Source organism: Neurospora hispaniola (assembly GCF_033458365.1).
Source record: "Neurospora hispaniola strain FGSC 10403 chromosome Unknown B0T23scaffold_10, whole genome shotgun sequence".
In the NCBI taxonomy this organism is placed as follows: domain Eukaryota; kingdom Fungi; phylum Ascomycota; class Sordariomycetes; order Sordariales; family Sordariaceae; genus Neurospora; species Neurospora hispaniola.
Genome location: NW_026944415.1, coordinates 494,777 through 520,183, shown reverse-complemented (window position 1 = coordinate 520,183; position 25,407 = coordinate 494,777). Strand labels below are relative to the sequence as shown.

General features: G+C 51.9%; 7 protein-coding genes and 1 non-coding gene across 8 annotated transcripts; 5 read left to right on the top strand and 3 right to left on the bottom strand.

Moving 5' to 3' along the window:
* Positions 1–1,151: 1,151 nt before the first annotated feature.
* B0T23DRAFT_436211 (uncharacterized protein) lies at positions 1,152–2,230 on the bottom strand (the record flags this gene model as incomplete). The annotated part of the gene is made up of 4 exons (XM_062840567.1): positions 1,152–1,174; positions 1,399–1,819; positions 1,849–1,872; positions 2,207–2,230. 4 exons carry the CDS (start codon positions 2,228–2,230, stop codon positions 1,152–1,154), a joined length of 492 nt encoding a protein of 163 aa, XP_062688166.1.
* A 2,282-nt stretch (positions 2,231–4,512) lies between these two features.
* On the top strand, positions 4,513–5,795 carry B0T23DRAFT_44224 (uncharacterized protein). Its single transcript, XM_062840811.1, has 4 exons — positions 4,513–4,584; positions 4,865–5,232; positions 5,335–5,568; positions 5,666–5,795. Exons 2-3 carry the CDS (start codon positions 4,973–4,975, stop codon positions 5,534–5,536), a joined length of 462 nt encoding a protein of 153 aa, XP_062688165.1. The 5' UTR covers positions 4,513–4,584; positions 4,865–4,972; the 3' UTR covers positions 5,537–5,568; positions 5,666–5,795.
* A 500-nt stretch (positions 5,796–6,295) lies between these two features.
* B0T23DRAFT_t416 lies at positions 6,296–6,367 on the top strand. Its single transcript has one exon. It is a non-coding gene; the product is annotated as a tRNA-Met (tRNA).
* A 1,720-nt stretch (positions 6,368–8,087) lies between these two features.
* B0T23DRAFT_367193 (uncharacterized protein) lies at positions 8,088–9,578 on the top strand. The gene is made up of 2 exons (XM_062836414.1): positions 8,088–8,867; positions 8,949–9,578. Exons 1-2 carry the CDS (start codon positions 8,541–8,543, stop codon positions 9,183–9,185), a joined length of 564 nt encoding a protein of 187 aa, XP_062688164.1. The 5' UTR covers positions 8,088–8,540; the 3' UTR covers positions 9,186–9,578.
* Positions 9,579–10,715: 1,137 nt separating this feature from the next.
* Positions 10,716–13,728, top strand: B0T23DRAFT_389984 (uncharacterized protein). The gene has a single exon (XM_062837850.1). It carries the CDS (start codon positions 10,980–10,982, stop codon positions 13,587–13,589), a length of 2,610 nt encoding a protein of 869 aa, XP_062688163.1. The 5' UTR covers positions 10,716–10,979; the 3' UTR covers positions 13,590–13,728.
* Positions 13,729–15,267: 1,539 nt separating this feature from the next.
* B0T23DRAFT_367187 (uncharacterized protein) lies at positions 15,268–18,223 on the bottom strand (the record flags this gene model as incomplete). Its single annotated transcript, XM_062836413.1, has 2 exons — positions 15,268–17,756; positions 17,923–18,223. 2 exons carry the CDS (start codon positions 18,221–18,223, stop codon positions 15,268–15,270), a joined length of 2,790 nt encoding a protein of 929 aa, XP_062688162.1.
* A 961-nt stretch (positions 18,224–19,184) lies between these two features.
* On the top strand, positions 19,185–19,775 carry B0T23DRAFT_389981 (uncharacterized protein; the record flags this gene model as incomplete). The annotated part of the gene is made up of 1 exon (XM_062837849.1): positions 19,185–19,775. A coding segment is annotated over exon 1 (343 nt), but the record flags the coding sequence as incomplete, so codon positions are not given.
* A 1,480-nt stretch (positions 19,776–21,255) lies between these two features.
* B0T23DRAFT_436207 (fungal-specific transcription factor domain-containing protein) lies at positions 21,256–24,611 on the bottom strand (the record flags this gene model as incomplete). Its single annotated transcript, XM_062840566.1, has 3 exons — positions 21,256–24,005; positions 24,094–24,178; positions 24,370–24,611. 3 exons carry the CDS (start codon positions 24,609–24,611, stop codon positions 21,360–21,362), a joined length of 2,973 nt encoding a protein of 990 aa, XP_062688160.1. The 3' UTR covers positions 21,256–21,359.
* Positions 24,612–25,407: the final 796 nt, after the last annotated feature.

Genomic DNA, 25,407 nt, shown 5'->3' with positions numbered 1-25,407 from the left:
TGATGACTGAGGATCTGATCAGAGATTCGGAAAACGAAACCGAGGACGGACGGGAGACGAAGGATGGAAGATCCAGTGCGGTCTCCTCCTGTTCAGGGCACTGACACTGACACTGAGAGCGAAGCTCGGGAGGGATTCTGGGCCCCGCCGTAGACTTTCCACTTCCACTTGTGACGGGGAATTTTTTTGGGTCGGGTCGGGCTACGTTACGGGTTTTAGTGGGCACAGTGAGGAGGAGGTGGTGGTTACCTAGTGGGCCGGACGGCACGGGCGGTACCTGGCGTCCATCGCCTTATCGCTGCAGTGCAGGGCAGGCAGGTGGTCCCGCCCGCCGCGTTGTCCACTCTCCTGGGAGAACGCGGGAAGGAGCTGGAGCGGGATGGAGGTCGAGATACTTCCAGGTTGCCCGGACGGGCTATTCAAGTCGAGGCATTGCATTGCAGTGTTCAGACACCGACGGAAACGTGACATTTGGTGATCATGGAACTTGAGCGAGTCATTCACTTCACTTCAAATTGTCCCTTCCCGCCTCAAGTCAGTTCCTCAGTCCTTCTTCAGTACCTCTAGGTAATTCTGTTTCTGTTTCTCTAGCAGTCGCACCTGTTCTCTTGGCTTTTGCTCCCAGGCCGCACCCCTTCCATTCCACTTCTGTGTGGGCGGCCGGTCCGATCGGATGCCCCCTGCACCTTCTTTGGCAACAACAACAACAACAACCTCGCCAGCCAAATACACTACATACCTCTAGAGAGAGGTAGTCCCCTGACTGACAACCGACCGTAGCGCGGCGGGATAAGATGGAGACGGAGGGAGGAGTGAGTCCCACGGTGGAGCCCCGAACACCTTCGCTGCACCATGCCCGCTGCTCGCTTGCGCATGGAAAGCTCCCGTCACAGTGAGACTTTGGCGACACAGTTCACTGGGCGACGACTGGACACTGGATGGTACAGTATCTCTATTGAAGGCTAGAACATTGTTGATCGTCTTCGACCACCGTCTCAGGACATCCAGATCGTCTCCCATAGCCAATCGCCGTGTGTGTGTCTCGGGCGCCAAGGTCCTTTTTGCTCCTCGTGCTTTGGCAGCTGCCTGGGAGACGGAGGGACTGAAAGTGACGGGTCTGTTAGTGGACCCTTGATTGACTGTGATCTTTTTCACGGCTCGGCGATCTCTGTTACTGTGTGTGTACTACTAGTAGCACCTTCGGTTCTACAAGTTCAGGTTAAAGGCGCCCCGGCATTTCTGACTTTTTTTTCTTGCTTCCCACCTCACTGCGCATTGCCGTTCAACTCTCGTAACTGGACTGGACTCGCTCTCCTTTCTGTCATGTTTTTTGGGTCCTTCGTGTTTGGCGGCAGAAACGTAACGACATGCTCTAAAAAAGACTTGGCACAAACTCACAGCGGCCCGTCAAGTGGGCAAACTTCATGATTGCCAAGAGGGGGACAAACCCAAGAGGCTGCGTTGTGCCGGACATGCACATGGCCAGGATGGCGAAATAAGCTCTGTGGGATCTCGCTGGGATGTCATATCTCATCTCCATTCCATTTTGACAAAGCCCACCAATATGCGACCTTCCTCCTGCGGCCGTGTCGCCGGCTCCGGCTCCGTTGAGAGATTTAGCGTCCGACTCGTATGGGAATGGCATGGGAATGGGACCAGTGGAACACACGAATCCAGTTCCGACCAAGCAACACCACCCTTTAGCTTGTGATGGCCTCATCCAAGACGGAGCTAAGCACATATTGGCGGACAAGACAAGAGGTGGTGCCCCGAAACGCATTGGTGCTGACTGCTGACTACTGCTGACTTTGCCCTTTGACTTTCCTTGATGCTTGAGCTTTGTCCGACAGAGCCGGCCAGATCGACAGAGGTCTAGAACTGATCAGAGCAATTGATGGTCTGCCAAATTTCCTGATTGCTTTGCGAGTCCGATCGTGAGTGACACTGCATAAATTCCTGGCGGTGCGCCTCGTGTGCCTCTTTTTTCACGCCTGCGTTTCTGTGTTGCAATCGTGAAAACCTACATTGTGGATTGATGGTTACCATAATCCACAGAATTTCACGAGACAATTCACATTTCAAGCAAGTTGCCAACCAAAAATGGAATCCCCGAAATCCGTTGCCGACATGGAATCCAAGATTTCGACCCTGGCGTAACGGGGAAAAAAAGGGGTCAGGGTCGGGTCGGGTGTGCACGACGGCACACCTCACCAGCGAAAAAAGTCGTCATGACGACACTGTCGGTCCCCGCTCTGAGAACAACCCACTTCGGGTCATCCGCGGGTCCAGGTGAGGAAGTGCTGATTTCAGTATGATTCAGTCTTTTTTATGCACGGGCATTTATCAACAATTATTACATATGTACTGTACCTCCCTCACCATTTTTCAATAAAGGGTCGACGATTCAGGGTCCTACCGCAAACTATTGGCACATCTCCCGTGCGGCTGCAGTGCAAAAGATCCTTTGGAAAAAGCCAGCCAGCAGCGGAGGGAGCTGGCCAGTTCGTAAGAGTAGAGTACCTAGTCTCCAAAAAGCAAATCGGCCGGCCGAGCACCTTGGCGCCCACAAAAACCCCCTTTTGCCGATCTCGCCGATCAACCCTGAGCCAAGCCAATGAAGTGCCTGTTCGCTGACTGGTCCCTGGCTTTCCGTTCTCAGCTCCCAGCTCTGCCATCTTGGCACCGTTGGCTCCCGCCGAGACCCCTTTCCTGCCGTTTTTGCCTCGTCCCATTGTTTCCGTTGCTGGCGTCCTTTTTAGGGTCTTGCGGCATGATGTTTTCTCCTCTTTTCTCCCCGCCTTGTGTGCATAATGTTGGTGTTGGGTGTGGTGGCGTCAGGATCCCATCATCATTACCGTTCACCGTCGCTATGTGAGTTGTTCCTGGGTCGGGCGGGATGTGGTTCCTTCAAAATAACATGGCTGGGGAGGAGGAGGAGGACGAGGAGGACGAGGGAGAGGAAAGAACAGAATGATCTGGCCAAGACCGCCGGGACGCCGAAGCCAGCCCAGCAATCCCGTCGTAGCTGTGCGGAACAATTGCGGGTGCAGTCCGTTTTGTACTGTGGACCTTTGAGCCTGTGACGTCATGGTCAAGCCGACCGAGTGCCGTCACATCCGAGCACTTGCCGCTCCACGCTTCGGCCATCTGAAAAGCGATTGGTGGTCTCGGCTTGCAAAGTGGGCTGCCAAGGGAAAAGAAAAAGTCCTGCCAAGGTTGGCGTCATTGCCGCCGGGATTAGGTCCGCAGCATCAGAGTTGAGTGGAACCAAACGCACTAAATCGTAGTAGCGGCGCGTTCGACCCGTTATCGATCCGTTATCGAGCCCGCCCCCGACCGCTCGACCGTCCGAGACCGTCGATTGGCCGATTTTGGTCCACTGGCAAAATCTCAAGCGACGGACTTTGAGACTTTTCATTCCCAGATGATTTGGATGGATGCAACGTTCTCGAAAAGACACTCTCTCTCCATTTCACACCTCTCGCCAGAAAGCTTCTTGTTCTTACACACACAGAGAGAAAGTGTGTGTGACAGAAAAAAAACAGTTAAGGTCAATCGAGCAATGAGTCTGTTGGACGTCGTCACAAAGCAGCTGCGGGACAGGGACCCTTGAGGACCCTTGGTTTTGTGACATGCATGGAATGTTTTGTTCTAGAACGCGCACAGTACATACAACAGTCAAATGAACAACCAACAGCCCTCACTTGGTTATTTGTTAAGGGATCGGAGAGCTCGGTCTTCAGTTTTCTTGCCTCCTCCCAATCTGACAATATCACAGACAGGCAAATTAGAGTCACTGCCTCGCTGCTTTCAAAAATAGCTACCAAGTATTGAAAGAGATCGAATATGATCCGCGGCGTTTTGAGATTGCTCACATGCCTTTTGTTTAGTGCATGCATACTGTTACTCAGCGTTGCACTCGCGCCTGAATCCGCTGCTCCCGGCATCAACACTATCGATTCTACAACGACACAAGTTCCAACACTCACTTTTGCAGAGTCAACATGACAACTGAACATGCGCTAGTTCATTCAAACTCTTACCTGAGGTGACAACGATAAATTCCGAGTTTCTCGAACATAAAACCGCATGCCTGCCAGTATTTATGGTGTCCATACTTTACATGCACGTTGCCTTCCACCCGATGTACCTACGCAGTCAACGCAGCTGGCATCCTACCAAACAAACGAATTACAAAGTGGTGATGCGCTGGATATGTAGGGTTACATGTCTTGCATGGCCACCAGCTGAGTGAAGAAGGAGCAAATGCCAAAATCGAGTCGAAATTTGGAAAAAGTAATAAACGTCCATGCTTGCCTCTTCCATGAGCCATAGAACTAATGTGTTGCTCTTTCCGTCCTCCTCCAAACCAGCATCACAATGACGACACCGACTATATCACCTCAGTGCCTCCTTCCTCGCAATCCCGCACAACCTCGCTCTCACCCATTGAATCTTCCTTCCCAATTACTCCACAAGCTCCCGTCTTTTATCAGTCTCCCTCCCACCGCTTGTTCCCAACGGACAGAGTGAAAAAAGAATACGACTATCTCGTCATCATGGCGCAGCGGTTAACAACACAAGGCAAGTTTCCATACCATGGTTCTCCTCCCCCTTGTTCCAACCCGCATGAGAGGATTCGAGTTCGATTCCCCGAAAAGGCTGCCAACCGGCAACGTTCCAAATGATGAGCTTAATTAGACTCCGATGATAGGTCAAAGTCAAGACCATAGGGGAAAAAAATATGACGAACATCATTTCTCGTTAATCTGAAGGAAGAATACATACGTTGCCTTTTATCACGAGTGATCTTTCATTGAAAAGCTTGCCAAGTTTGGGTGTGCTAACCTTGGATATCCCGCAGCTCTACCTTTCTGATATCCGTGATTGGATCCGACCGATAATTCTGATCTGTGAGCTCCAAAATAGCCACATCACTACAGTATCTTTTTGGCCTGGTGTCCTTCGTCTGATGACTGAGTGTCCCAACTTGCGTTTACCTACACACCATCGATGCATCGCTGCCCTCCTTCCTCTTCTCTTTTCTCGCCAACTGCATTCTCCCCTTTGCATATCTCTGCGAGTCAAAACCCCCAATCCCACCACTCGCCAACTCCATGAGCAGCATCATCATCTTATCCCCTTCCTCATCACCCGCCACATCCTTCGCCACCTCGCTCACCCTTCCCTCTCCTCCCAGTCCGCAGTTTCAGTCTGCAGTGTGATCCCAAGGTGAGGAGAGCGCAATGAATTGTGCGGACTATGGTGGGAGAGGTGTTCAACTTTGGTCGGACAGATCACGAGAGTGTCAGCTCTTTTTTTAACTGTGTCCAGGACTGCGTATCATGATGGAACGAAGGACTTTAACGATCCCAACAAGAAACTCACGTCTGGTTTCTCAGCAGCTAGTCGGCGGGTGAGTCGATGGAAACGAAGAACCTGGTGCGGTCGGTACTGGAACCTGGATGTTTCCGCCGCCGCCGCCGCCGTTGCTGGTCGGGATCGATCATTTGAGGGAATCAGCCAAGCCTGGTAATGACTTTCGAGGTGGTGACTCAAGGCTGATTGGTAAATGAGCGCATTTTGCACTTTAGTCTGATGTCCGCTTGGCTTGAAAGTAGATCGTAGGACACTGAGTGCTGTATACTGATTTCTGGAGCTACAGTCACCGTCGTTGACAAGGACCTTGGGATCAGCCGTTGTTGATCTGTTATTCACCTATTCTCCTACTTCCTACAAATGTACATTTCTAGGCAAGTTTGATAGCAAAGCACGTCACTATGCCAGTGACAAAGCCAGCAAGAAGGTTTCGGTATCAGTCCATGATATAGGATGACACCTTACTATCGTTTCACAGCTTCACGAATAGCATCGATACGAGTCAATACTTGTTTTTTTGGCAAGCAATTTTTGTAAAAAAAGAGGGGCGAAACAAAGTTGTAAAGACTCGATCGTCATGAATCAAATGTGCTCTATTTGCAGTCAACAATTATCGACATCCTTCTCCTTCCAGTATCACCATACTCAAAGCAGGAGAACTATTCTAAGTAGAAAAGCCAAAATTGACCTCATGTTGCACAGTACCCAAGGCGGTCGATCCCTATGCGCTGGAAGAATATACGCGTACCAGTATATCTAAACAAACAGAATGAACGAAATGAAATCAACGGCACAAAACTGAAGAAGCGCAAATGGTAGAGGTGGTGCGGTATGCGATCAACTTGATTAGTTGAATCAAAGTTCAGTAACATACATAAGCCTACCCAGGACTGAAATTCCGCATGTCCACAAAAACAGCTGCATGGCGCAGCGGAAGCGCGCCGGGCTCATAACCCGGAGGTCACTCGATCGAAACGAGTTGCAGCTAAATTTTTTGGCCTTTTTTGTTTTTCCCGTCGGCTTCTTGCTTCAACACAGTGGTATTTTTTCCTCATTTGCGTACGAGAATGGCGTGGAAAAGGTTTTCTTTCATAAACAATCCTTCTTGGGAGCAGCTTGACTATAGGCACTTCCAGGTAGCTAGTTACTTCTGTCCTATTTATAAGCTGCTACTGTTTATTTATCTTTCACCTCAGCTTCAAATACCTATTTCCACCCTTCTTTGCGTTTCATTAGGTGCCTCTAGGTACTTCCCAAAGGTCTTCTTCCCCCTTCTCAGTTTCCCCCTTCTCGGTTTCCCCTTTCCCCTCCTCCCGTCCTTACTCCTTCCTCCCAAGACCACTCACCACACTCCGCACTCCCTCCCCGGTGCTTTCCCCAGCTGCACCTACATCTCGCCAAACTGAAACGTGGTCCGTGGAGGCCAGACGTTTCTGACAAAGTGTGAGGATGCCACGCGTATATATCGACATAGTGGAGACAGGACGAAATCAAAGCCTAGGTAGACCTTCGCTCAGTTTATCCGACAATTGAGAATACATCATTTGTTAGAAAAATAACCTTACCAGCTATGATCTACGGCAATCTCGACCCTGCTCGGATCCGGACCGCCTCGCAAAATGTCGGACTGACGGCCCCGGGACTTGCACGGAAGTGGGCCCACCTTCTACTTCAACCGGACGGGACGGGAGTTTTTCTTTTGACCTCCTACTTATTCTACGCCTCAACTTCTAACCTCGGGACCGTACAAACTGCGTGGAGTTGGAGCATTTATTTCTCAGCCGTAACGCCGATTTTTACTGCCCTGCCCCTTTGGTACTACCACCAAGAGGCCCAAAAATCATGAACACAACTGACGACCCCCTTTCCTATGGAGATTGGGACGTCCGTCCCAGCGGCGACCCGCATAATATTAACTGATTACTGCGAATAGGTGTGTACCTTACCTGACGACGCCCAGATTGTAGAATAATTGGGTTGTACTTGCCTTCTTCCCCCCCCCAAAATCGTTGTTAGCTTTAAGTTAAGTGGGCAGGTAGGGGGCTTTATTGACTTGCCGCAGCCATCAGTTAATCCCCGCTGTTGGTACCGTGGAAAGAGTACCTCTAGGTAGGTACTGGTAAAGACGCGCAAACAAGCCGGGTTGAAATCAAGCTTACCTAGGTACTAACAAGCAACAAGCTTAATACGGCCCGTCCCATGATATATTTGCGGGGTGTATACAGTACTCGTGTGGTTGCACGAAATCTCACCGGCACCCACCCGCAAAATCGGCAACTCGCAATGTATTGACATGCAGAGTTCTTTCTTTGGACTTTCGGTGGTTCCCATCCCTCCTTCTCCAGGTCAGTCTTATCCACGAAGGATAAAGGCTGCGCTGGAGCTGAACGCGTTCATCCGAGGTATTCCCGGGAAAATATTGTTTCTTTTTCGTACGGCTGAAGACCCGACTGTAGCTGAGCAGTGAATTCAAGGTACAGTACACACCAGTTTCCCGTCGTTTGCATACAGTTGCACTGAGGCTCATGTATTGTCTGAGTAAGCAAGGGATGTATTTGGTTCGGTTGAACCAATGTTTCTATGAGGCGCCGAAGAGGCGCTGCTGATGATTGGGCGAGAGATCCCGTTACCCTGCTGAGCTCCTGTGGTCTGGGGATGTGCATTGTGCAGGAGAGACATTTTTCGGGAGGGATTGCAAGCTTCTTGATGGACGGAATGGAAGAGGGAAGATGCACATCTGACTGATAGATTGACGGATTTGCACAGTTTTCCTACCATGGTTCCATGTCAGCGTGGCTGGAAGTACATTGCGAAATCAACAATGGGACCAACCAAATACGAGGGGCATTGAAGCAGGGGCAAAGATTGCCGAGTCCCTCCCTACTCCGTATGTCGTACCCCATGGGGGAGAGATAGTTCCGATGGCTTGGGCAGGGACCTGGAGGGAGTCAGATATTCCCCTTATTTGTACGACGATGTCTGCGCGGCCCTCCCTAGGTAGCTCCCGAGACCGAGGAATGAGGATACATCTATCGAGCAAAGTATAAGTGGAGCTCCTCCCTCGACTCTCACCTGCTGTTCTCTCATCCCGCTTCACCAGTCCAACATTCCTCAGTCTAATCTGTCACCACCAGCAACAATCGTGTCACCAAACCACAAAGATGCATCTCCTCCCATCTCTCACCGTCCTCGCTACCGCCTTCACAGCCCTAACCTCCGCCGTCGCCCTCTCTCAGTCCGAATCCAGAGCTGTGGTTGAATCCCGCACCTACGGTGGGGACAAGTGCCTCTGCGAAGATGATGCCAACCTCCTCCGGGACGCCTACGTACGCATGATCAGCGCCTGGAACCCGGTTGATGCCAAGTACCTCACGGACGACTTTAGAGACACAAGCGGTAGCATCAACATTTTGATTGGGAAACCATTGGACGGATCGGTGCCTACGTTTGCGAACAAGCAGGAGTTTGTCGATCATATGACTGTGATGGTTCGTTCTTCACTTCTTCTTCTTCTGTCTTCACTATTCTCTTTTGAACTTTCAATCCTCTAATTACCTAACAACAAACAGCCCGACAACCTCCCCCTCCAAGTGACCTTCTCCACCTTCAACTGCAAGTACATCACGCTCATCTGGACCGCCACGTTTGGCGTCGCCCAAAAGGCCGTGCGCGGCATCGCCGTCGTGGGAACCGTGTACGACAAGAAGAAGAAGATGTGGCTGATTAATAGCCTGGATGTTGAGTGGAACTCGATGGCTTACCTTTTGGATATCGGGGGCAGCTATCAGGTGCCTGGACAGCCATAGATTGCTTTCCTGGTTCCTAGAGGCGGGGGGCTTGGTTGGAGCGATGGTTGGGAGTGAAGACCTTGGGAAGACGAGGGAAAGGAATGGTGCTGCGGTAACGCGGTGGTGGAAGCATGGACGAGAATGGGGTGGAATGTAAATATTTCGTGGTGATTGGGTAACTCGCGAACCGAAGCGCAAAGGGGTCAAGGGGGATCTCGGGTGCCGAGCCGGGAACAGACATTCCATACAAGGTTGGCGGCATCGGTTTGTATGCAAGGGACTGGACCCGGTGCAGCATGTGTCACGCGTGGTGCCTGGCTTCCATGTTTTCGTGTTCTTGCACGGTTGTATTTGCTGTTTGTCGTCGGATGATGATAGTTCAGTTGATGGATATAATGAGATGGATCTGCTTGCAATTGACTTGCAGCTCACCCGTGTTGTAGGTTCCGAGAATGAAGCTTTTCCTGCTGGATCTGTCAAGCCCAGCATCAAAGTGCATTCTTAGGTGCGATTGCAATCACAACAGAGGTAAATGCCGAAGCATGCATGCTATGGAGATTGAGACAAATGCTGTGTTCAGACTGTGACTCGTGTCGAAAAAAGGGTCGCTGAGACACTCACTCTGCCTGCGCTTCGGAGCCTTTGCCGATGCCGTGCCAGAAGGCACAAAGTTTAGTCGCTGCATTTCTCCGTGTGTATGACAAAACTTATAAGAAGACATGGAAGACTCAGGAGCACGGAAAGTGCGAATTTTGGTGATGATTTCCGATGATTTGAGGCTAGGTATGGAGAAACGGAAATACAGCTGTACCCTTGATAGTTGCACAAATGACATCTGCACCATTTTTTGCATCATTGACGCCTGTTAAAGGAAATAGTGGCTCTGATAAAGTGGACTGAAGTTGTTTCTGGCTAATATTAACTTCGTTCTGGTGCTCAAAAACTCGAGTGTCCTCGTTGTCCGCCACTTCGCGTTGTACAACAGCAATCCCATATTGAACCCTATCTCTCCTCAAGAGAGTGCCGAAGAAAAGAGAAAACTATTCTACATTTGTCCCTACAGCTACGTACACTCCCATTGGGTATATTATGATTCCCAATCTAAGCTTTGCGTGGTTGCAATCTACGTGGCGCTGTTTATGCAAGTTGACTTCAATCGGGTGCCCAATTGGGCTGCAAATGGAAAACCAGCGTTGCGAATGTATCGCGAGGAACTAATAAGGCACCCACTTCTCGTAGTCCGACGAGTGAAAAAGAGGAAGTGTAGAAGGTGTGAGATCGAAGACCTCCCTCGGCCAAGGATTGGATGATGGAAAGGCTGCATTGCAGTTTCATTTCATCACCTCAGAATGGCTGAGTGTAGGTGCTTGTAGGAAGACGTGTATGTGCTGATAGGTTTTCTTCAAGAAAGAAGGGTGTGTGGGTTTCTATTCTAAGAGGTCAACACAGTCGATTCGTGAGTTGGTGCTGTCAAAGATAACGCCTACGAAGTGACAAGTGTTCAAACCTCTACAAGTGGTGCCACTTCAGCCTCACAACGACGTACACATGGAATCCACTTGAGTTGCAAGAAAACCCTTCACTTCGCAAGCCACTTTTGCAAAGGCACGTTGCGCTCACGGGGGATCTTGGCTTCATCCCACTCGTTGTTCAACATCTGATGAATGATATCAACCCCAGCCTTCAACCATCATAAATTCGATTAAGCGCCAGGAAATCGAACTTCCATTGCTTCCTTCCTCTTTCACAATTCATCGCCTAAGACGAGCCAAGAACTCACTAGGACCGGGCAACTATCAAAGACCGGCAGCCATGGAGGCCAACAATTCCCCACAGCAACCATCGCCACTACCACCAACGTACCCAGAACTCTCCTACACCACCATCCCCCTCAACAACCCCGCCACCGAAATCCGCCTTCTCGACCTCTACCCCTCCGCCGACTTCTCCTCCCCGCTCTACTGCCGCCTCTACAACACGCCCATCGCCTCCCCTGCACCCTTCAAAGCCCTCTCCTATGCGTGGGGCAGCGACAAGAAGACACATCTGATCTATGTCGAATCTACCAACACCAACGGCACTGAGAAGAATTCATTCGTTCATTCTCTGATCACCCTATTTACAACATACAGTACGCGGTGCTCCTTCGGCAGTGACGATGACACGACTGTCGCCAGCGTCGTCAACGATTCTTCCGACGTCGAGGTCCATGGCGAAGGCGCTATGAGTGGTGGGCATGGAGAGGAAAGAGGGGAGTCAGACGTTGGGGGTTCCGGACCGACAAGGAGTATAATTCGCATCACCTCCTCGCTAGACAGTTGTCTGCGCCACCTGCGAGCCATCCACCACCGCGACCACCTTGCTCACAATAACTCACATCCTCCTCCCAATCCCCATCACCACATGAGCCCGCCAGTGCCGCCACTGACCCTTTGGATCGACCAACTCTGCATCAATCAATCTGACTCGGATGAAAAGGCTGTTCAAGTCGGACTTATGAGTCAGATTTACTCGCGCGCCAAGCAGGTGCTGATTTGGCTGGGTCCGGCAGCGGACGGGTCAGATGAAGTGATGGATGTATTGGCGGAGCTGGGGAAGGAGTTTGAGATTGTTGGAATTCGCCTGGGCGATTGGGAAAAGATTTTGAAGTTGACGGAGGAATATTTGCGTAACTCACTGCGTATCTCAGCTGAGGGCAACGTGGGTGAGAAGAGGAAAGAGAGGATTGGGGTAACGAAGGAGAAGGAGGTACCTCTACCTCTAGGAAAGGAGATCGATTGTGGTATTGGTGTTGAGGGAGGCACTGGAACTGCCTGTGGAGGTGATGGGGTCGTCAATGCCCCTGGTGGTGGTGACGCTACTGCTGGTAACAGCGATGAGGTTGAAATTGGGGTTGAGTTAGGACTGGGCGTGGACGTCACCGATATCGAGGCATTGGACGAAGCAGCAGTGGTCTGCACCACAAACAAGGCCGATGCAAGCACCGGAAAGACCGTTGTGGCAGTCGTGGAGGATGGAGCAGCAAGACTTTGTCGTCTGGAGGTGTCGGGAGAGTTGCAAGCTTTTTTCCGACGCCCATGGTTCACGCGCTTGTGGGTCGTGCAGGAGGCGTGCCACTGCGCCGACACTGTCTTTGTGTGTGGAACGAAGCCGCCGGTGAGCTACGATATTCTTGGGACAATTCCCGTCTGTACGCTTCACGCCGTACAATGGCCTGGGCACAAGCGTAACGACATGTCGGATTGGGACGGGGTAAGCCCCATCTGCACCGACCGCAAAATAGCCGGGGTGAGGGTGTTGGATGATGTGGCCGAAGCCATTGATGGCTTGTTAGGATATACATTAGGGTCATACCTAACTCGCTGGACAACAATTCAGCAGATCTCGAAAGGAGTGGGGGGTAACGATCTATTCACGCTGCTCGTCGGTACGTACACGAGGGGAAAGCGGGGTGGAGAGACGAAGTTGTACAGAGATCGAATTTATGCTTTGCTGGGTCTGGCGACGGATGTCGATGAGCTGGAGATCCAACCCGATTATTCAAGTCAAACGAGCACTGCGCAAATCCTAACCGACGTAGCAAAGGCTATCATCAGCAAGACGAAGCGTAAATTCCCGGTCGAGCTTCTCTCTTATTCGCAATTTCCCAAAACAGCCCTCGACGATGGGAGTGATGAACAACTACCATCGTGGGTACCGGATTGGAGGTCTGGCTTGAGAAATCCATTTCATTATTCACTCAGTGACACGACTATGTTCATGGCATGCGGGCCTCATCGCTCAGTCGATATGGTGCCGACTACACCTGCTAGTGTGCTGGGTCTACGAGGATATCTGGTTGATACCATAGAAGAGGTGGTCGGTACTTCGACGAGAAACAGATGGCGTGGGAGCATCAAGTTCTTTGAAAAGTTGGACAAACTATGGATGCTTTCAAAGCAGAAGAACAAACCCATATACAAAACTCCAGCGCGAAGAGAGGAGGCACTTTGGCGTGTGCCCATTGCAGATGTGGCACAGGATTGGCAAAAAGATACGACGAGAGACACGAGGGCAAAGGCTGGTTTCGCCCTCGAATATCAAAAATGGAGACGTACTTTAGAAGATGAGAAGAAAGCTACCTCTACTGTATGCTTCCTATACGAATTAGACGCAGATGAAGGATATTACTACCGCAACGCTACGGGAAAAATGATCGGAATGAGGCTATACCTCACAAAAGAAGGGTACATGGGTATGGGACCCTCCAACACGCAACCCGGGGACGTGGTTGTTGTATTTCCAGGGGCCCGGGTCCCTTTCGTGTTACGACCCACGGACGAAGACAATACATTCACCTACGTGGGAGACGCATACTGCGATGGCATCATGGATGGAGAGATCACGCTCAGGGAGGAGAGAGGGGAATTCTTCTTGGTGTAGAACTTGGACCAAAAACAAGAGCAACGAGTAGGTAGAGGTTGTGAACTAGGCAAAATCGCAGCACCAATACCTCTAGACATAACACGGAAGCTAGGTAGATTCCTAAAGGTGTCCAAGTCCCTAGAAATGAGTATCCGATCCGTTGAATTATAGAAGTAAAAATACCCAAGGCCATCTGTGATATACACACACACACACACACAACAGCAACAACAACAAGCCAAAGCCCAAGGTGACCAAGATCTGTCTGTCTGTCTGTCTGTCTGTCCATCTATCTTTCCACTTCCGCTCTATCCCAACCAAACATTGCTTGCTCAGCCTTCAATAGACTCCCTACAAAGTACGATCTCCAGTCCAGATATTCCAGATAATCTAAAAACGCAACTTTTTCTCCAACCCCACCCCCCCTTCCCCCCAAAAAAAAAGAAAAAAAAAAAAAAAAAAACCTTAGAGCGGTCCTTCTACTAAGTACCTCCCTAGTTTCGTAAGTACCTACCCAAGTTAGAACCTAGGTACCTACCTACCTACCTACCCAATCGCCCTTTCAAGTACCAAGCAAGTAAGCAAGCAAGCAAGCAAGCAAGGACTCCAACGAGTGCCCGACCACAACCGCTCAATAAGTAACCTACTTTACCTGCATGAACTATGTAGTTAAGTACCTACCTACCTAGTACCTACCTACCTAGTACCTACAAAGGTAAAAAAACTAAGGTCAAGATACTTGCCCAGTCCCAATGGTATCAAACGCTAGACTAATCTCCCCGTCTCTCCGCCTCCCCGTCTCTCCCGCTCTGAAAACTGAGACTACAGATAGGTACCTAGGCGGCCAATTTACAGCAACTACCTACCTACCTACCTACCTACTACTTTATACAATACAATTGGTTATAGTATGTGTGTAGCCGCTGCTGAGGCTGGCTAAGGTTGGCTGAGGTTGAGAAGGGAGTGCATTAATAGAGTAGGTACTTCTTGATGATTGGTGGGTTGGGTAGGAGGGTGTGGTAGTATAACATCCTGCTGTATACACGAGACAAGTCACAGCTGAGATTGGGTAGATCGCTTCTTCGCGGTCCTGAGAGAGAGTTGGGAGCCCCGATATGTCTGTCTCCTTTTGGTTTGGTTGGCAGTGGTTTGGCAGGCACCGGATGAAGCACAATACAACATGAGATATTGTGTAAATACTGCGAGTCTGGATAATTTCGGACATGGACGGACCTGGACAGGCAGTCAATACTTAGGTAGGAAACGAAGAGTCAGAGAAGCACCTAACAAAGCAGACAAGAGTGGAAATCGAACAGAGGGTATAAATAGCCTAGAGACAAGTACAATACAATTCGATACCTTCGAACGACCCAAAACACCGCTCCCTAATGCAACACTGAACGCAGAGATGCTAACAAAAGAAAACCAAAACACAAATCCATCCAAGAAATACCCTCTTTTAAGATCCAAGATCTCTTCCTGCTGACCATGCCTCGAAGTAGGTGGCTGTAAAAATCTCAAACAACTGATTCTGATGCCATCTGTATCCAAAGAAAAAAAGAAAAAGTTATGATGTGGTAATATTGCAATATGCAAATCCAACATGTTTGTCGTATTTCCCCTTCCTGCCTTCTACAGCAGCCATCATTCCACATCATTAATTCCTTTCCTTTATAGATCCCCTTATTCATCACCCCTATATCCCCTCCCTCAAAGCCTCCTCAATACTCCCCAGCTGGCTCACATCCAACGCCTCCACCGTCACTTTACTCGGCAACCCACCCTTCCTCGACAGAAACCCTGGGATCACGCCGGGTTGATTGATGCCCGGCGCCCTAGGCTTAATGGTCGTCCCCGTCGTCGCAGAGGACACGGACCGCAAGGAGGACGACAGGGGGGTGGTTGTGGTCGTAGTTGCCGTGCCGGCCGTGCCAGTGGTGGTGGACGAGCTGACGCTTCGGTAGGATGACTTGCCGTCGCTTGCAGCAATGGCGATGCCTAGGCCGGTGCCTGTGCCTGTGCTTCCTGTTCCAAAAGGGGTGGGTGTGGGCTCGGGGAGTTCCGGGGTCGGCTCCAATCCTGTTCTTCCCGTTCCGGGTGCTGCGTCGATTGCGGTAGTCGGCTGGCTAGAACTCTGGCTCCAAGGCCGCCACGAGACTAGCCTACCCAAGGTAGGAAGAGACAGCTGACGGGAGGCTGTTGATCGCACAGAAGAGGACATATGCAAACCGTCAGTGTGGGCGCGACGATTGGGATTGAGGAAGAAGGGCGGCTCGGCAACCGAGGGACGTTTGTTATTCTGGGAGGTGGATACGGGTCGGGGTAGGCGCTGTCCTACCAGGGCCAAATTATCTCTGGCGTGCATGCTTCCGCGCGAACCGCGCGCCGAGATGGTCGGCATGGCCGTGACGTTGCTGATTCCGGTTCCGGCGGCGCTGAGGCCGAGGGGTCGCAGCGTCAGTTGGCTCGGGCGGACCTTGAGGGTGTGGATGTCGAGACCGTTGGAGAGGGACATGATGGATTCGTGTGAGGTCATCCGTCGGAGTCCTCCTGTTCGTTGCTCTGCCGCTTCGGGGTGGAAGTCGAGATCTCTGTGAATCGTGTCGTCGGTCACAATTTCCGGGTCATCGACGTCGCCATTTGCGCTCATGGTCTCAACGGTGTCGTCTTCGGCGGAGGAAACCCCGTGGGCCATGTCAGGTACGTCGTCGGTGGTGTAGGCGCCCATGGCCTGGTTGAGCTCCTCGGCAAGAACGAGACCGGCTAGCGAACGGTGGCCGGGATACGGTGGTGAACAGGTGCCGGAATTGTGCATGGCCGTACTACGAGTCGACCATTGCGATGCCTGTCTGCGGTGCGACTTTCGGTTCCATTCGGGGGAAGTTGGATCGACACTTGTTGTGGGAGAGTTGGGGACCGACACCTCAATGATGCCGCGGTCGAAGACGGAATTGCGCCGGGGGTTCGATTGGGGAGAGGTCGGCGCGGAGGATGGCGCGAATTCGGAGGGCATTTCGGAGATTAGGGACCAACGGCCTGCTGCTGTCGAGGTGGAATCGTGAGCACTGTGACGCGGGATAAAGGGTGGCCCAAGGCCACGGCCCGCCTGCCATTGGGGGTTCTGGGAGGATACTGGTGTTGTAGGTGCTGAGATGATGTGTGGCGGCGAAAAGGTACCTGAAGTCATGGATCTCCTGTTCTTCTTTTGTTTTCGTGACTCGCCCTTCTGGGCGATATGGTAATGATGGTGGACATGTACGGCTTGTGAGATCTTTGGTGTTTTGGCCGAGTCTGGATCGTCGAATTCGGTCTGTAGTGTTGATACGGTACCCAACTGCTTCGGATCACTTGATGACGGCTGGTGATAATGTATCTGTTCCCGTAGGAGTTGGATTTCGTCGTGTGAGTTCATTAGCATCTCACGCAGTTCGGCAATGCCCAGTTGTAGGTTGGCGTTGTCCTGCAAGAGGTCGCGTACGAAATGCGACACGACATTGCGCGTGCTCTTGGTGTCGGATAGGGACTTGACCGCGGCAGCGCCCTTAAGTCTGCCTGCTGCCGTGCTGAGCTCCTTTTCCATTTCTCGTTGTTTTTCGATACGGCCGATAACCTCGGCGTGTCGTTCCCGTTCTTCTTTTGCTTCCTTCTCCATGCGCTCCAGTTGTTCCTGCAAGTCGTTGATACCCTTTTCGGCCTGCTTCCAACGTGTGATGGCGGTGCGCGCCTCCTCCTGTGTATTGACCAAAGTCGCCTGTAGTGTCGCTTGCTCCTCCTCGAGCATGGAGAGTTGCTTCTCCAGGGTCGCTGCCCTCTCCGCCGCCAATTCCAGTCGGCGGATCTCGCGCTGGGACTCGCGCAGGGTGGTCTCGAGGTAGTCAATGCGGGTGTCGGCCTCTCGGACGGTGTCATTGAGCGACTCGAGTTCGGCATGGAGGCTGTAATTCTCGTGTATCGTTTCCCTGTTCTTCTCCTCGAGCTCTGCATTTTCGCGTTCCAGCTGTTCAATGCGAGCGGTGAGTTCGGCGCGGTCGCGTTCGGCGGCGGCCATGTAGGCTTCATGGCGGATGAGCAGAGTCTGGAGGGAAAAGGTCAGCGAGGAGAAGCATTCCTCCGGCCTGGGTTGTCGCGCGCGCCATTTGCTGTGCGTTGCAGGTGTCTTTTCCGACCACTCTAGCATTGTGCAATCTGTGAGGAAGACAAGGTAGATGCAGATGATTTTGCAACCAAGCCATGGTCGGAGCCAAATCAGGGATATGAAGGGAGCAATTGACGGTGGTGACGGGCGCACAGGGAGCGGATGAAAGGAATGCGGCACGCATCAAACAGGAAGCAGGTCTGCGTCATTGATTACTCACCTGGCCCATTTTGGCGGCCGTATGGACATCGCGCTCGACACTCTTGAGGAGAGTACAGTTGTGCCTAAGATAGACGCAGTCCTCCCTTCCACAGCAGCACCGCATAGCCGACGGCTGTGCCCCCTGGGCGGAGTTATCGCCGCTGGATCCCATGACGGCGGTGGGTGATGTTGGAGGATTTTGCGGCACGAGCTCAGCTACGGGCTCAGCAGCAGCAGCAGTAGCAGGAGGAGCAGCAGCGGCGGCAACGGCTACTTCTTGTTCGCAGTCGGCGGTCGGGGTCGCGGCGTCTGCCATTCCCATTCCCATGCCTATAGTGTGTATACTGGACTCGTCGGGCTACTCGGGGACCGTCGGTGGAATGTGTTGTCGTCACAGGCGGATGAAGAGGAGAAGGATGAGGAGGAGGAGGATGGTGTCTTGGTCAACACCACCTCCACCATGCTGCTGAAATGTCGACCCCTGATTGACTGGAGGATCGGCGGCCCCGGGAGCACGAATCTGGACTCGCTTTGGCGCTGTGGCTTTTAGGGACGAACAGCGTAGAAGTCGGTAAGGAACAGGTAGGGAACACCTGTGCACAGATACCCGAATGCCGTGTCGGAGATTTTGCAGGCAGGATGGAGAAAAAGAAGGTCGGGAAAAAGCACGAGGACCACGGATCGTTGACTCGGGACTCGCAAGGATTGGCCGGCAAAGGACGGTGAACCCGGCAAAGTGGGTGTTCCGATATTGACACTGGGATCCTGATGACAGCAGAATTGAGAGGAAGAGGAGACGGGGCCTCGCCGGTCTATAGGCTAGAGGTATAGGACATCGGTCGGTGGGTATGGGTAGACAGACGAAGGGAAATGAAGAGAAAAAAATAAAGAGCGAAAAAAAAAAGAAGAAAAAAAAAAGGAAAATTGAATGATAACGACCAAAATGGCGAGCACTGGTTGGACATCCCCCCCTGTCCCCGTGGCCCCGGGTTCCTCAAGCAGAATGATCCATGTCTTCCACTTGTCCCCATTTGAGGCCCCGGTCCGGTCCTCATGTGCTTCGTGTTGGGTATGAAGGCGTTGAACAACACAGAGCAGAAATGACTGGCGTCCGTTGTGGATTCGATTCCAGAGGTCGAGGACGCGCCAGGTCACCACTGCACAAGCAGAGAATGCGTGCATTTCGTCGCCAATGACTGACACTGGCGCAATCGTTGCAGCCCGCTTACAGATGCAGCCAAGACCACCTACCAGTCGGGGTGAAAAGAGGCCCAGACGCGGGTTGTGCCAGAGACAAGGGTTGCGCCGAACAGGTACCCGCTCACACCAATGACACCACACACCAGTCCTTTAACATCTTCTCCCAGCTGTCAGCCGTTTTTCCTCCTGTTATCGCCTTGGTAGCTTCTGATACCATTTTCTTAACACATACACTCATCCACCAGCTGCCAAAGGCTACAAAGGTACAAAGGCGCTCACCGCCCAATGCACATCACCCTAACCACTTCCAGCTTAGCACGCCTTGTGTCTTTCTTTCCCCGGTCCGCGGCCCATCGCGACCAAACCCCACTCACACCCAAGTGGAATCCATTGATAAAGCAACAACAACAACAAACCGAACGACAAGTCGTCATACCACCTATCAACCACCGATTGACCGAGACACACACCGAACGGACGAAACACGCGAGGCCATTTCGAGAAAGAGGGGTTCGCAGAGGGGGACTGTCTTTTATACCTCTACAGTTCGATTCAAAGACAACGGCGACCCAACATCCGTTCGTCATCATGTGCAAGCGAGCGAGTCGTGTGCCAATAGTGCCAATAGTGTAATGTTATCTCCGATCCAATGTCCACCAATACTGTACAGATACGCAAGTCGATCAATAAGATGAGATGAGATGAGATGAGATAATTATACCCCAAAATAATTACCCGTTAATTCAATCAATTCAATCGACAACGACAACCAACGGATTCATCCGCAAGGCTGCTTGCTTGCTTACCTAAGTATCCAACTAAACTAACTAACGAAAAATGATCTCCAAGCGAAACGAGTCCCGAGGCCGCGATTGACCGGGGTCTGTTGTTCGTTCTTCTTCGGTTCTTCTTCTTTTTTGACGATGCGATGATCAAAAAGGAAAGAAATGAGTATCTGCGCTGAGCAACATAGCACGTGCCGTCAATCAATCAATCAATCAATTCAATTCAATCCACCCCGCCTCTTTCCTTTTGCTCTCCTTTCCTCTCCTCCCCGCTCATGTCTGTTTTCTCACGATTCTCCCATTGGAGATTGAAACACCGTCACCGACGTGCACGAATTCCCATCCTGTAGGTCTCAGATTTCCCCGCATCCATCGATGCCCGCTCATTACTATGTATGCCCGCTCATTGTGCCCGCTCATAGCCGCCTCATGCGGCCCGCGGGACGGCTTAAAACATGGATCATCCATTTCTGTCTCTTTTTTTTCTTTCTGCTTTTTCTCCCCCGAACTTTGACGATTGGCAATTCGTGCATGCAACTGAAATGTCTCCACTTTGAATTGAACTGATTGATCCTTGACTGACCGACAGGCGGGCGGGCGGTTCCGGCGATCCTATCCGATCCGATCCAGGCGGTCGAGTGGTTCTCTCATGTGCTCTTGTTCGCCTCGCCTCGGATAACAATTCTCTTTCCTCTATTTTCTCCTCATCGAAACTACGTATCGATTCTTTGCATATACACGTCTAAGTTTACTTACCGTGTATGGTAAAGGAGCAAGGTGTAATGTACCTAGGTAAAAAGAGATGGGGTGCACGGCATTGAGTGCAAACAGTAGAACACCCAGAATAACTCCATGATAGATGTCCTCAGAAGAGCAGACTGGACGGACGGGTCCGAGATAAACATTACTTCAAAGAACACCGCTATTTCCCCTTCGTCAAGTTATTCAACTGACTACCTTGTACTCGCTATTTCCGTTATACAATAAGCAAGAAAAGCCAAGCATGCTTATGCCTGCCAAAGCACTACATTATAAGCCATCCCCTGCGTGTATGATCACGGGCTCTATATCCAAGAACACGCGCCTAGGCCCGCTCGCTACCTGTTTCCTTCATCCTTCCGAGAAAAGAAATATAATGTGAACTGCGGTTCGTCTGTGCTAGTTGTTCTGAGTGTTCCAGCAGCACCAGTTCTAGACAGCTGCTGGCTGCTCTTTGGCCGCGGACGCGTTCAATAGAGGTACTCATATCGGCAATCATCTTGTTTGTTGAGACGGATGCAATTTGAGCAAGGGCGTTGGCGGTCACACTGAAAGAACATGGCCATGTCAATATCAGCACCTCCCCACAAGATAGGAATAACTCACCTTCTATTTCGACCGATTACATCGGATGCAAACCACCCTCTTGTATTTCCTTTTCCTTCCTGTCCGACGCGGGGGTTGAGGGTTCTGGGGGCGCTCCTGGTCCTAAAGAGTAGCCCCAGCGCCTTCCGCACTTCTAGTCCCAGTTCTTGTCTTAGGGCCACTAGCACCAATGCCTTGCTCAGGCCTTCCTCCTGTAGCATCGACCCAAGAAGAACCGCGAGGATTCTCAAGCCAATCGCGCTCAGGATACACCGTAAAGTCCATGATATTGAACCGCCCCACTCCCTGTGCCGATCCTCCTCCTCCCATTGCCGAGCCATGCATGACATCGCTGCCTATGCCTTGGCCTGGCTGTTGCTTGCTACCACTTCCGCCATCATCAATTAGTCCTCTTCCGCCGCCGATTCCCTCCATACCATGTCCCTGGCCCACACTGTGGTTCTGGTTCATTTCAGTCCCGCTAGCATTCTGTGCTGGGGCAATGGCTGACAGAGGAAACCTGGGCATGTTGAAGAAGTCAAAAACATCGAGATATTCCAGGTCGTTGGCTCCCCCTCCTCCCCCTCCTGCTGTTCCTCCTTCTGCTCCCGTAGCAAAATGCCCGTTACTGTTATTGTTGACAGGCATCATGACGCCTGTGCTCATCAAACTGTTTCCGGCCGCGGTACCGGTCAAAGCTCCGTATTGCCGCGAGCCATGCCTAGGCTGGCGACTGATCAACAGGTCCAAATCGAATGCGGTCCGTCGCATGTCCGCCAGAATCCGCACGCTACTGGGTGTCACCTCGTCGCCCTCGCTCACGCTGGCCTTGTATTCGTCTAGCACCCGTGTCAGGAGATTGGAGTAGCGCGTGGCTACGGGCCAGTACTTGCCCATTTCGCGCAGGGTGTCAACAAAGAACTGGATATCCGGGTTGAGGCTGCGCTCAACGGTGCTGCCGTGGACCAGTAGAACGCGGGCAGCAACCCAGAGCGTGAACGCAAAGGGGGGGCCAAGTGTGGAGAGCAAGTTGTATTCGACGACGAATTTACCCAGGGCAAGGATATTATTGACTGTGTCGCGGCAGGTCTGAGAGGCCATGTAGGAGGGAGAGAAGATGGGTGAACGGACGGTGGGGTATGCGGCTGACGAGTGCAGACGAATGACGGCGGTGTGGTAGGTCGCATGGAGCATGATCCAGGCGCAGCTTAGAGTACGGGCAACCCTGGGGTGCTCATAGATCTTGGCCATGTTGCTGTAGTCATCGGGGAGCTCGAATTTCCACACCTTGAGCATTGTGTCCAGTTCTCGATAGCGGTGCTGCCAATTTTCAACATCGGTGAGAGACGAGATGTCGACGGGCTGCTTGAGGAACTTGTGGATCTTGGAGAGAATACCCAGGATCTCGATATAGTAGCTGAAGGCACCAAGATTCTCGGGCTTGTTGACTTGGTAGTCGGCGGAGCTGTTGCTGTTGAGTCGACTATCATCGTCAGCGGCGTGGAACCATCGAGTCTCAACTTTCTGATTCTTGATCCACAATTCGTCGCGGCATGGAAGGATCCGGTCAATTTCCTTGTCATCAAGGGCAAAGTCGAACGCCGTGGAAATGGTAGCGTAGCGATCGAGCACATATACCATCCAGAACAACCTTCTGCGGGTCTCCTCCTCGGCGAAGTCGCGTGGTTCTGGAAGGACCATGGCGCGAAGAGTGTAGATTGAGGGATAGCTTGGACAAACTGTCATGGAGTTCGTCTCGACGGCCAAGCCAAGCTGCACCACCCCTCGAGTGATGAGAGCCATGATGTTCCATCCTGGGGGCCCGTTGCTACTACCGCATAGATCCAGCGCAAGGATCACCAGGGCTTGCAGAGACATGACGGACGAATGTTCCATTCCATAGAGTAAAACACGCTGCTTCGAGGCCGTGTAGAAACGCTGCCGACTCTCCTTGGGGAGCATCTTGTCAGTTGCAAATCTCATGGCTGTAGCAACAATGGCATGTAGCAGGATCTTTTCTTCCTCGTTCGGGATTCTCTCTCCAAAAAACAGATCTTTTGTGGTCTCACGGTTCAGGATTGGACACCATGGGTGGATGTGCTTGAAGTATAGCTCCATGAGAGCGTAACAAACGCCATACGGCGGAAGCTCCTGTTCAGCGCCTCCTTGCCCTTGCGTGGCCGGCAAAACGGCTGTTGTTAGCGACGGACCCGCCATCTGATGGGAGACGGCTCGGGGGGCACCATAGTACTCTTGAACAGCCGCACTAGGGGTCATGGCCGGCTGCATACGAGGCTGGGGAGTTGCCACGTGCTGGAAGTTGTCATGGACAATGGCTGGAGTGTGAGGGCCCAGACTGAAGTCGGCTGAAGTCGGGGGCTTGTGCATGAATAGAGCCCTCTCAGCCGAATCTGGGCCGGCGTGAGCGAAGACCGGAGGGGGTCCTGTATCGCGCGGTGTGCCGTGGCCGTTGCTCGGCAGGCTCGGTGTGCTCCGATGGCCTGATGGCGCATGGTTATTTCTGTTGTTGGCATTGATGCTGAGGGTAGCACGACTGTGGACACTCCCCGGGCTCGTGTTGAGGTCGAGTCCGTGTGCCGCTAAGATGTCGGCGTGTCTTTTGAGTTCTGCTTCGAGATTGTCGAGACGTTGCTCTAACTCGCGGCCATAGCCTGCTCTAAGGCCGGGCTTCTTTCGTTCTTTGTACTCGCACACAACTGTATTTCTACTACACCACCCGCAGGCTGGTTGACCGCGGTCGCATTTTACCTAGTTCAGGATTAGTATTGGAAAGGCGGGGAGATGGGTTGCAATTGGGAAGATCAGGCGAACCTTTCGAGTTTTGCAAGTTTCACACCTTGTAATCCCTGGTTAGTTTCATTGGCCGATACAACACTACACCACGATTGTAATTGAAATTGAAGTAGAGGTTCACAAGATGCCTATAAAAAGCTCGCCGTGTTGATGATGATGTGAATTATTGTTGGTGGTGACGATGCCAGGACGGGGTACGGGGTGTTATCAACAACGTGTGTAATACATGGTGGCACTAACAAACAATGCCGAGTGTATAGTGGAGGTCGTCGTCGAGGCCAATAGAAAAAGAATGAAATGAACGAATGTATGGACTTACGAGACAGAAAGAGGTCTCTTTCGCTTGCCATTAGGAAGCACCTGGTCATTAGCGTGGTTATTGTCGTCGTCGTCGTCGTCGTCATCGTCGCCGCTCTGCTGGCCGTCGTCGCTATAGACGGAGGCATTTGGCGGGCCATGCTGCTGCTGCTGCTTCTGCTGCCCCTGGAATTGGAACAATGGCGGTCGTGACGGTCCTCCTGCCGCTGCATGATGCTGTTGCCCGGAAGCAGCAGCAGCCATGGCGCTGGTCGGCAACGATTCGGTCGGATGCCTGTATACTGATTGATGATTGCGATTGGGGACGGCCGATCTGAGCCGAGGGTTGTAGTCGCGTTGGGTTGCTCGGCGTGATGGTGACCGAGCGGGGAGGCTGTTCGGGATGAAAAGCAGCGGATGCCGTTTAGGTTGCCTGGGTGGAGTGGAGGCCCTGCTGATGTCGATCCTGTGTGTCCGTGGGTTCGAGGTCAGTGCGCTCTTGTTTGTGTAAGAACACCGACAACCGAGACGGTAAATTGTGCATGAATTGAGCAACGTCTATTGGATAGCAAAGTGTGGGAGCAACGAAACAGAAATAAATTTGTAGAGTAATTTTCAAATGATTGATTCTAGGGCTAAGTAGGCATGTTTCATTTTGGGTTCAAGTTAACTGCCCGAGAAATGGATAGGAAAGACCAATCCCTCAGAAAAACGAACCTTCTTTCTTGTGAACAGCAACCAACACGGGCATCGAGCCACTCAGGTCCTGGCCAAGACTCTGCAGCTCAACATTTTCCAGGTGGGCTTGGCGGGCGAGCGGAATGGAAGGTGTGCATGCGCACGCAGACAAAGTGATCTTTCCATGGGTGGTTAGAAATGGCCCGTGTCAGAAGAGGTTCGGGCTGATGATGTCGAGCAGTGAAATCGGTACGAGCCTGGGCCAGCGGGGAAGAATTAATGAATAGGTAGAATTCCCAAACGGGATAAGCAGAGGCAGGCATTGGCCAGGCCTTGGTACCTGCGAGCTCCGTCGCAACCATCAACAACCCTATGTCGATGG

Bases quoted from the DNA above. Each gene is read 5' to 3' on its own strand.
- B0T23DRAFT_44224 (XM_062840811.1), top strand. From the start codon at position 4,973: ATGACTGAGTGTCCCAACTTGCGTTTACCTACACACCATCGATGCATC. The intron at 5,233-5,334 runs GTGAGGAGAGCG...AACTGTGTCCAG, and splicing joins GTCTGCAGTGTGATCCCAAG to GACTGCGTATCATGATGGAA.
- B0T23DRAFT_367193 (XM_062836414.1), top strand. From the start codon at position 8,541: ATGCATCTCCTCCCATCTCTCACCGTCCTCGCTACCGCCTTCACAGCC. The intron at 8,868-8,948 runs GTTCGTTCTTCA...AACAACAAACAG, and splicing joins TCGATCATATGACTGTGATG to CCCGACAACCTCCCCCTCCA.
- B0T23DRAFT_389984 (XM_062837850.1), top strand. From the start codon at position 10,980: ATGGAGGCCAACAATTCCCCACAGCAACCATCGCCACTACCACCAACG.